This window comes from Ursus americanus, chromosome 2 (assembly GCF_024610735.1).
Source record: "Ursus americanus isolate L20-20 chromosome 2, mUrsAme1.1.p, whole genome shotgun sequence".
Classification (NCBI taxonomy): Eukaryota; Metazoa; Chordata; class Mammalia; order Carnivora; family Ursidae; genus Ursus; species Ursus americanus.
The window spans coordinates 52,159,136-52,170,309 of record NC_142128.1 but is presented as its reverse complement, the minus strand read 5'-3'; the positions used below and the strand labels follow the sequence as shown (position 1 = coordinate 52,170,309).

At 39.6% G+C, this 11,174-nt stretch overlaps 1 protein-coding gene across 1 annotated transcript in view; it reads left to right on the top strand.

The window, feature by feature from the left end:
- The first annotated feature begins 2,617 nt into the window (after window positions 1-2,617).
- IARS2 (isoleucyl-tRNA synthetase 2, mitochondrial) overlaps window positions 2,618-11,174 on the top strand; it is a 55,978-nt gene continuing 47,421 nt past the window's right edge. The window contains exons 1-2 of the mRNA XM_045809637.2: window positions 2,618-3,008; window positions 4,278-4,400. Coding sequence (XP_045665593.2) covers window positions 2,742-3,008; window positions 4,278-4,400 — 390 coding nt within the window. The 5' untranslated portion in view covers window positions 2,618-2,741. The remainder of the gene's footprint in view (window positions 3,009-4,277; window positions 4,401-11,174) is intronic.

The following is an 11,174-nucleotide window of genomic DNA, read 5'->3' as shown; positions in this document are numbered from 1 at the left end:
TTGGGGAAGAGAGTAGTCAGTGAACCATTTTTGTTTCTGCGTGCTCTTGTGTAACTCCCAAACTTTTATAATTAGGAACAATAATTTCCATTAAACAAAAACTCGTCAGAGAGCAGTATCCACAAAATGGCTACCATTACGTGGAGCTCTTGGAAAGGCTTTTACCTTTACAATCTCATTTGATTTTCACAACTCTGAGACTTAAGGCAGACCACTTATTGTGGTAAAAATAGATATAACAAAATTGACCATTTTAAACATACATTGTTTTTTTTCATTGAATTAAGTAATTACATCACAAGTACAACTGGCTTGAATTAAGTTTAAGGATAGACACAGCTGACTGTAAGCTCAACAGGAGAAAAAGAAAAGCATGCAGGTGCCACAGAGATTAGCCTTCTGCTCTGCGGGCTGAGTGTACCTTCGGTACAGGATGTATGGGTGAGACAGAGAGCACAGTTGAATTCAACAGTGTGTTATGTAGGGTTAGTTAGAAGAACGTCTCTGTGCATTTATCATTGTGGTCCTGTTAGACTAAAGTTCACGGGATCAATTCCCAGATGCAGAACTACATGTCCAAAGTGAAATGCCTTTGAAATGATGACAGATATTGCCGAATTGCCATTCAAAAAGGCAGTACAAGTTATAATTACCACCAACAGTGTGAGGCCACTTTCATACACCCTCCCAGTCCTTGTTATCAAACTTCTTAATTTTTGCTTTCGTCTGTTGGATGGAAATGGTATCTTGTTTTAACTGCCTGTCCTTGATGACTCCTAAAGTTGAGTGTCTTTCAGTATATTTGAGTATGTATATTGACCTTTTCCATTTCTCTATGAATTGCCTGTTCTTATCCTATGATTTTTTTTTTCCATTTAGTTGTTTATATTTATTTTCCTGGTTTATAGCAGCTTCTTATACATTCTGGATATTTTTATTTCCATGCTGGGCTTGAACTCATGACCCTGGATCAAAACCTGAGTTGAGATCGAGAGTTGGATGCTTAACCAACTGAGCCACCCAGGCGCCCCTGGATATTAATTTTTAAAATGTGTTTGCAAATGTTTTTTCCCACAGTATAGTGTAGGGGAGGCAATATAGTATGGTGATTATCCATATGGGTACTGTAACCCAACTGCCTGGATTTGAGTCCCAGCTCTGCCACTTCTTAGTTGTGTGATCTTGGGGAAGTTACTTAACACTATGTGCCTCAGTTTCCTTATCTGTAAAATGGCAATACCCATAATACCTACCTCACCACATAGGGTTGTTCTGGCATGTTACCTCTTCACGTTACGGGGGTTAATGATTAAATTAGCTAAGGAGCTGGGTACAGGGCCTGGTGAAAGGCTGACACTGAATGCTTACTATTTGCCACTTGCCTTCTTGTGGTATGTTTTTCCATATAAAATTTTCTTTTTATTTTTTGTAGAAAATTGGTCAGTCTTTTTATTTATGCAAGCCAAGTCTTCTAGATGTTGTGTCTTATGAATAGGAAGAGGTACACTTTACAGTGAAAAGGTAACAATTGTGAACTACTATGACCGGGCCAACCAAATACAGATTTCCCCCTAGAGTTTTCCTATGAAAGTTTTCCTATGAAACTTTCATAAGCCTAAATGGGGTAAAGCAAAGAAGCAATTACCATTAGTTTACATGGAAAAATTTTTTAGCATTCCCAGATGCCCAAAATAACCTTTCTTAAGCTTTCCTGATATCTTAGGACACATCTTGCTAACAGATGCACAAAATAAAATGAGATAGAGCCCAGCTGCTCACCGACACAGTTCAAAGGGCTAGCAGCTGATGCTGAGATGCTGAGAGTAGTTCCCAGGGCTGGAGTTTGGCAGGGCCACTCTGGTTGCTTGGGGTGCCCGCTGTCTCTATAAAGGCTTGCTGCAAAACAAATGCTTAATGCTATTTTCACTTTTTTTCATAAAAGCGAAAATCCTCTTTTGTTTTCTTTCAGTGAGGGAAAACAGGTACTAATGTAGCTAGTGAATGCTATTTTCACTTTTTTTGTTGTAAAAGTGGCTTAACACAAACTTTCAGAAAAGTGGGCTTCTGTCAGAAACTGGAGCTCAAATCCTACACCCTATATATTGTTCTGTAGGAGTGGGACACAACAGGGGTATAGGGAATCTGAAAATTACATAATTAGGTTGGTTTATAGTATTGGTACTGAACTTTGCACTCAGCCAAAGAGGTGCCGTCGCCTGAGGTAGCCATTAGTCCGTGTGGTTGTTGAGCACGTGGCAAATTATTAGCCCAAATTTAGATGCTGTGTGTACAATGCATACTGAATTTCAAAGATTCAGTATGAAGACAATGTAATATATTTTTTATAATTTTATATTAATTATAGGTTGAAGTGATAATATCTTGGATATACTAAAATATGTTAGTTATTTGCTATATATTATATATACTGGATATACTAAAATACATTAAAAAAATAAAGTCAGGCTCTGTGATTTAAATCTGAGCCCGGGCAGGCCCGCCACACCTTGCCCCGCCCCTCAGAGTCAGCCCGGCCCCGCCCCGGTTGCCGCCAAGACCTGTGGTGGCTGCGTTCTTGAGGTCTCTGGGAAGGACCTGCTTCCCGCCCCTTCCGTGCCCCGCGCGCGTGCGCACTCCGGCAGAGCTTGTGGAGGTTCTCTGGGGTCCCGGTTTTCCAGAGCCCCGGCGGGAACCTCCCGCTGAGGACCTGGCGCTCACCGGGAGGCCGGGGTTGGCCCGCCATGCGTTGGGGGCTGCACCCGCGCGGGCCGGGGGCAGCGGCTCTGGCCGCGGCCCGGAATTTATGGGTGTCACCCCGCCTTCGTTGTCACCCGGGGTGGCGAGGGACGACAAGGAGGCTTTTGGTGCGGTCAGTCACCGGGGCCAGTAACCAGCTGCAGAGCTCGAATAATGGCAGATATCGGGACACGGTGCTGCTGCCGCAGACCAGCTTCCCCATGAAGCTGCTGGGCCGCCAGCAGCCCGACACGGAGCTCGAGATCCAGCAGGTGGGCAGGGAGGCCCGACCTGGCCGGGGGCGGAGGGAAGAAGGGCCCTCGCCGGCCGCCGCTCCGGGAGACCACACCCCTGGCGGGTGGGACCCGGCCGCCGGCTCCGGGTCCTTTTGGGCGGGGGAAGTTGTGGCCGGACCAGTGGAAATCATCTGCTCCCCTTAGAGTTTCTTGCTTGAAAACCTCTAGGGGAATCCCTCAGAAATTCCAGAGCAGAGTATTAAGGGGGATGCTTACATAGCACAGCACTGAATAGAAGTCCCATTTTTTCAGGCAAAAAGTTGAATTTGGACACCTTTCCACTGGCTTGTGAAAAGCAAATTAACATGGACACATATAAATAAAAATTCGATTCTGTGGGAAAGTTGAAACTACTTTTGTGGTGTCAGGCGCCTAGTTGGAATTCTGACTTGTTTGCAGATAGAGGAGCTGTACTTAATTTCCTGAGAGTCCCCTTCCTCAAATCTGCATCTGTCTCCTGTACTAGACTGAGTTTTCTAACGGCAGATTCACTTGTTAGCTTCTGTAATTCTGGAGTCTTTAAAATCTGTAATATTCAGCATATATTGGTTAAGTAAATTTGCTTAGCCTAAATATTCTTACAGCAGTTACCAGAGTTCTAGATTAATAAAGCTGTTTTGGCCATCTACGTTTTTTAAGTGTTTTATTCAGTACCATGGATATGCCAGGAACTGTGACAATTTCAAATGTTTTCTCATGTCATTTTCACACCAGTTCTGTGAATTGGCTATTATTAACATTTTTTTTTTTTTTTCCAAATAAGGGAACAAGGGCAAAGTGACTGGGCCAGGGGTACACAGTAGGTGTGAGAAGGGGACTAGTGCTGCAGTGAGTATTGTTGGGATTTGGAAGGTACCAAATGTTGAGGCCAAAGGAGAGCAAGAATAAGAGTTAGTGTAGGTGGGCTGGGGTGTAGTCTCTGGGCCCTTCAGCGTGGCTCCACTGAGGAGTGGAGGGTGGGGAGTGCTGAGAAACTGGTCAGAATTTGGTGGTACTAACTTTTGCAGGGCCCTGTTTACGGTATAAAGAACTTAAACTTCAATCTGAAGCTCACGGGGAAGCTATTAAAAAGTTTTAAAAGATGAGGACTCAGACGTGCGTTTTAGAAGCCTCACTATTGGGTTTTAGAGTTGAATACATATGGTATGGGATAAGAAATAAGCGAATGCTGGCTGTTATTTATGGTAAGATTCAGGGGTTATGTTATTTGTTTGATGTTCAGACGTTGTGGTTCTTTTTAAACAGAAATGTGGATTTTCAGAACTTTATTCATGGCAAAGAGAAAGAAAAGTAAAAACAGAATTTTGTCTTCATGATGGACCTCCTTATGCAAATGGTGACCCACATGTTGGACATGCTTTAAATAAGGTAATTGTAATTTAATTTATAAGACTTGAGGGAAAAATCTTTAAGTACACTTTACAAAAGAGTGTATTCTAATTTTATGACAATTACGTAAATTTGCATTGATGGGTAAAACTAAGTGTATTCAAGTAGGCTCCAAACCCAGCATTGAGCCCATCGAGGGGCTTGAACTCACAACCCGGAGATCAGTACTTGAACTGAGATCAGGAGTTAGGCACTCAACCAACTGAGCCACCCAGGTGCCCCAAAACTAAAATGTCTTAATAGAAAACAGCAAAAAATGGTTTTAATGCTGTGTGAAAAATAACACCACTGGTATTTGCTTTGAGCTTATTTTTATTTTAGTCTAGTAAATATTTTTAGTAAATAATTATTGAGCACCTACTGTGTGCCAGGCATTTTTCTGGACTCTGGGAATTGCAGTGAACAGAGATGAGTCTTGTCTTTATGGAGCTTATGCTCTGATCAGGAAAGACATAATAAGGCAAGTAAAATATCTTTCCCTAATGAATTGCTTTTGTATTACTGTCAAAAATCAGTTGGGCAAATATGTGTGGCGTTATTTCTGGATTCTCTACTCTTTTCCATTAATCTTTGTGTCTGTCCTGCCAATACCACAGTTTTGGTGACTGTAGCTACAGAATAAGCCTTGAAATTGGGTAGTCTCATTCTTCCCATTTTATTTTCAAAATTGCTTTAGCAACATCAGTTTCTTTACCTTTCTCTGGTTTCCTTTTTTTTTTTTTTTTAAGATTTTTTTCAAGAGATAGAGAACAAGCAGAGTGGAGGCAGAGGGAGAGGGAGAAGCAGGCTCCCCACCGAGCAGGCTGACGTGGGACTTGATCCCAGGACCCTGGGATCATGACCTGAGCTGAAGGCAGATGCTTAACCAGCTGAACCACCAGATGCCCCAGTTTCTTTGCTTTTCCAGATGAATTTTAGAATAATTATTTGAATTCAGTATCAGAGAAGGTCTCCCTGAGGAAGTGATCTTTAAGCTGAGTTTTGAGAGTACTAACAGGTACCAGGTCAATTATGTGGGGGTAGATAGTAAATAGCACCAGTATGAAATTGTTTGAGAGAACTAATTTTAGCCCCTTCCCCATTTTATTGAGACATAAGTGATGTATAACATTGTATTAGTTTAAGGTATACAACACAGCGATTTGATATGTGTGTGTATCACTAAATGAATACCACAGTTAGTTAATATCCGTAACCACAATTAGTAATTTTACTGCTTCCTTTGGCTTGGATGCCTTTTATTTCTTTTTCTTGCTTGTTTGCTCTGGCAGGACCTCCAATACTATGTTGAATAGGAGTGGTGAGAGTGGGCACCCTTGTGTTATTCATGATCTTAGAGGAAAAGCTCTCAACTTTTCACTGTTGAGCATGATAGTATCTGTGGGCTTATCAAATATGGTCTTTATTATGTCGAGGCACATTCCTTATATACCCACTTTGTTGAGAACTTTTATCATGTCTGTTGTATTTTGTCAGATGCTTTTTTTGCTTCTTCTGAGATGATGATATGATTTCTATCTTTCCTTCCATTAACTTAGTATATCAGTTGTTTTGTGTATGTTGATCCATCCTTGAATACCAGGGATAAATTCCATTTGCTCATGATGTTTCATCCTTTTAAAGTACTATTGAATTCAGTTTGACAGCATTTTGTTGAGAACTTTTGCATCTTTATTCATCAGGGGTTTTGGACTATAGTTTTCTTGTCATGTCCTTATCTGACCTTGGTATCATGATAATGCTGGCCTCATAGAATGAGTTTGGGAGTATTCTCACCTCCTCAGTTTTTTGGATGAGTTTGAAAAGGTTTGTCATTCATTCTTCTATAATTGTTTGGTAGAATGAGCGAAACCATATGGTCTTGGACTTTTGTTTGGAGGTTTTTAGTTACTGATTCCATCTTCTTGTTACTGATCTTTTCAGATTTTCTATTTTTTCATGATTCAGTCCTGGGAGGCCAGCCTACCTGGATTATCCAATTTCTTGGCACATAATTGTTCAAAGTAGTCTCTTTTTTTTTTTTTTTAAAGATTTTATTTATTTATTTGACAGAGATAGAGACAGCCAGCGAGAGAGGGAACACAAGCAGGGGGAGTGGGAGAGGAAGAAGCAGGCTCATACCAGAGGAGCCTGATGTGGGGCTTGATCCCAGAACGCTGGGATCACGCCCTGAGCCGAAGGCAGACGCTCAACCGCTGTGCCACCCAGGCGTCCCCTCAAAGTAGTCTCTTATGGTTCTTTGTATTTTTCAAATACAGGTGTAATGTCTCCTCTTTGGTTTATGGTTTTATTTATTTGAGTTCTTTCTCTTCTTGTAAGTCTAGCTAAAAGTTTGTCAATCTTGTCTATCCAAAAAAAAAAAATCCACACTTAGTTTTGTTGTTTTCCTATTCTCTATTTCATTTATTTCTGTTCTGATGTTTGTTATTTACTTCTTTCTGCTAACTTTGGGCTTAGTTTGTTCTTTTCTAGTTCCTTGAGGTGTAAAGTTAGTTAGTCTGGGATCTTTCTTTTTAATGTAGGCACTTACTGCTATAAACTTGCCTCCCAGAACTGCTTTTGTTCCATCCCCTAAGGTTTGATATGTTGTGTTTCCATATTTGTTAGTTTCTATATATATATATTTTTATCTCTTATTGACCCATTGGTTTTTCAGAAATATGTTATTTTCCACATATTTGTGAATTTTCCAGTTTTCTTCCTATTATCGAGTTCTAGTTTTATACCATGTGGTATGAAAAGATACTTGATGTGTTCCTAATCTTTCCACATTGTTAAGACTTGTTTTGTAGGCTAATATATGATCCATCCTGGACGGTGTTGCTTAAGAAGAAAGTGTATTCAGCTGCTGCTGGATCGAGTGTTCTGTATGTGTCTGTTAGGTCCATTTGGTCTAAAGTATAGTTCAAGTCCAAGGTGTCTTTACTGATTTTCTGTCTGTATGACTGACCTATTCTTTGTTGAAAATGGGATATTGAAGTCCTCTACTATTACTGTATTCTTGTGTGTTTTTCTCTTCAGATCTATTAGTAGTTACTTAATATATTCAGGTGCTCTGATGTTGGATGCATATATTTTTAAGACTTATATCCTCCTGATAAATTGACCTCTTTATCATTATGATGACCATATCTCTTGTTATAGTTTTTGATTTAAAATCTGTTTTGTCTAAGATAAGTATAGCTATGTCTTTCTCTTTGGGTTTTCATTGGCGTGGAATCTCTTTTTCTATCCCTTCACCTGATCCCTACATGTGTCTTTAAATCTTACATAAGTCTTTTAGAGGCTGCACAGTTGGGTCTTGTGTTTTCAGCCATTCTACATCTATTGATTGGTGATGTAATCTATTTACATTTACAGTCATTATTGGTAGGCAAGACTTACTAAAGCCAACTCTTTTCTGCTTGTTCTTTTCTGTCTTCCTTTGTGAACTGATGATTTTTTTTTCACAGTGGTATGCTTTGGTTACCTTCTCTATAACTTCTATACATTTACTGAAGGTTTTTACTTTGTGATTACTGATGAAATTTGGAAGTTTTTGGATTCATGAGAGAATGGCTAAGAAAGAATTCTTGACATTTTTGGTGCAAAAAGGTGACTTTATTATAGCATGGGGACAGGACTCATGGGCAGAAAGAGCTGCACTGGGGTTGTGAGGAGTAACTGATTGCATACTTTTTAATGAGTGGGGGTTAGGGATAGTGTAAGTCTCTAAGGAATTCGGAAGCAAGGCTTTCAGGACCTTGAGGGGCTCACTGCTGTTAAGGTTACTTTTAGTTTTTAGTAAAACATAAACATTAAGGCACTAAGGCAGCCATGAGTTCCCCGAGGAAGGTCATGCTCTGCATGTTTCAGGTATCAGTGCGCTGCAAGCTGTAAGGAGGTTTATTTATTTATTTATTTAAAGATTTTATTTATTTATTTGAGAGAGAGAAAAAAAGCATGAGTCAGGGGAGGGGCAGAGGGAAAGGGAGAAGCAGAGTCCCCACTGAGTGTGGAGCCCAGCGAAGGGCTTGATCCCAGGACCCTGAGATCATGACATGAGCCAAAGTCAGATGTCTTAAGCACTGAGCCACCCACATGCCCCAGGAGATTTAATTTAATCTTCATTTCTCTTGCCTTTGTTTCCTTCAGTGCTTACTATGAGGTTTACATAAAATATTAGCAGTCTTCTAAGCTGATAACAACTTAACTTCAGTCACAAACAAAAATTCTGTCCTTTTACTACTTACGACACATTTGTTTTATGTTGTGATGTCACAATTTACATCTTTTTATTTTGTGTATGTACTAACAAGTTATTGTAGCTATAATATTTCTACATATATAATATGTAGCTTTAATATTTCTGCCCTTGGGACTCTTTTTTTTTTTTCTTGAGAGGGAGAGAGCGCACGCACGTGTGAGCAGGGGGGGGAGGGGCAGAGGGAGAGGGAAAGAAAGAATCCTAAGCAGGCTGCATAACCAGTGTGGAGCTTAATGTGGGCCTCTATCCCAGGACCCTGAGATCATGACCCTGAGCAGAAATCAAGAGCTGGATGCTTAACCGACTGAGCCACCCAGGTGCCCCTGTCCTTTGGTTTTATATTAGAGTATGGCATAAATGGACCAACATATTATACTATTGGGGTATTTTCAATTTGACTATACACTTACCTTAATTATTTTTGCGTGTTTTCCTGGTAGTAAATAGCATCCCTTCATTTCAGCTTGAAGAGCTTCTTTCAGAATTTCTTGTATGGTAGGTCTAATGGTGATGAACTCCCTCAGTGTTTGTCTAGAAAAGTCTTCATCTCTCCTTCATTTCTCAAGGACAGCTTTGCTTGGAAGTTTATTTGCAGCATTTTGAATGTGTCATTCCACTCTGTCCTGGCCCGCAAGGGTTCTGCAGAGAAATCTGATAGCCTTATGGGGGAGGGGGAGTCTTGTAATTGACAAACTTTTTTCTCTAGCAGCTTTCAAGGTTCTTACTTTGTCTTTGATTAAAAAACAAAAGATTTTATTTATTTATTTGAGAAACAGTGAGATAGGGAGAGAAAGCAGGAGCAGGAGGTAGGGGGGAGAGGGAGAAGCAGGCTCCCCACTGAGCAGATACTACACCGGCCCTCTCCCTAACCTAGAATGGCCACACACCTTCACACATCCTGCACCACAGCACACTCCAGCATGCTCCCATCTATATGTCTAAAGGAACCAAAGTAAACTTCTAGTAAAACACACATGGACAGACACAGAAATGAAGATCTACAAACTGCCTGACAAACAATTCGAAAAACTGTCCTAAAGAAGTTCCAGGAGCAACAAGAGATCAGACAAACACAATTTAATAAAATTAGAACAGTACAAGAGCAAAATGAAAAGTTCAGTCCAGGAATAGAAAACGATGAAGAACCAACAATACATTTTGGAGCTGGAGAATACAGTGACTAAACCAATGAATTCAGTGGAGAGCTTCAGCAGCCCACACAACCCATCAGAAGAAAGAATCAATGAAATCAAAGACAGATCATTTGAAATTATCCAGTTAAAGGTATAAAAGATACAAGAATGAAAAGGAATAAAGAAAGCCTTCAGAACTAATTTGAAACCACTTTTTAAAAAAATCTATGTTTTATGAGAATCCCAGAATGAAAAGAGAGGAAAAAAGAGTCAGAGAGTTTATTTAAAGAAACTATAGCTGAAAACTTCCTAAAACTGGGGATATATGTGGATGTCCAAGTTCACTAAACTCATACATTCACAAACAAATAAAACCCAGAGGTCTTCTGAAAGACACACTATAACAAAACTGTCAAAAATCAAAGACAGGGGCACCTGGGTGGCTCAGTCAGTTAAACATCCGCCTTCGACTTAAGTCATGATCCTGGGGTCCTGGGATCGAGCCCCACATGTAGTTCCTTGCACTGTCATGCCCAGGGTCACACTCTGTTTCATTGAATTTTGTCTTTTGTTTTTCTGTTTTTAATTTCATCAATTTCTCCTTTTTATTATTTCTTTGCTTCTGCTTGTTTTGAGTTCATTTGTTCTTTTTGTAGTTTCTTGAGGTGAGATTTTACATTTTTGATCAGACTTTTTGTCTTTTCTAACATGCATTTTATTGCTGTAAATTTTTGTTAGCACTTCTTCTGTAGCTTGTGTTCCACAAATTTTGACATGTTGTATTTAGTTTACATTTTTATTCAGTTCATTGTAGTTTGAGATTTCTCTTGAGAATTCATTCCTCTTTGGTCCATGGATTGGTTAGAAGTGTGTTTGCCTTTTCATCCCTTTACCCTCCCATAGTCATAACTTGTCTTACGTATTTCCTCACATGTTTCTATCTCCGTAAGACAGTTTGTGATAGTTGTTTTTTCAGCTATGAAACATAAGTTGAAGATTTGAGTAAACAGAAAGTTTATGGTATTTACCCATATTTCTGTTTACCATGATCTTTCTTCCTTCTTGATATTTCCACATTCCTTTAAGTTTTCTTTCTGTTTAGAGAATTTCCTGTAGCTTTTTCTTAGGGTAGGTCTGCTGGTCAGAAAACATCTTTGCTTTCCTTCATCTGATAATATCTTGATTTTCATTTTATCCTTCAAATATATTTTTGCTGCATCTAGGATTTTGGACTGATTTTTTTTTTTTTTTAAGCACTTGAAAATTATTGCGCCACTTGCTTCTGGCCTTCATATTTTCTGATGAAAACGCTACTGTAACTCAAATTATTTTTCATGTATAAACAAGGTGTAATTTTCTTTCTCTGACTTTTTT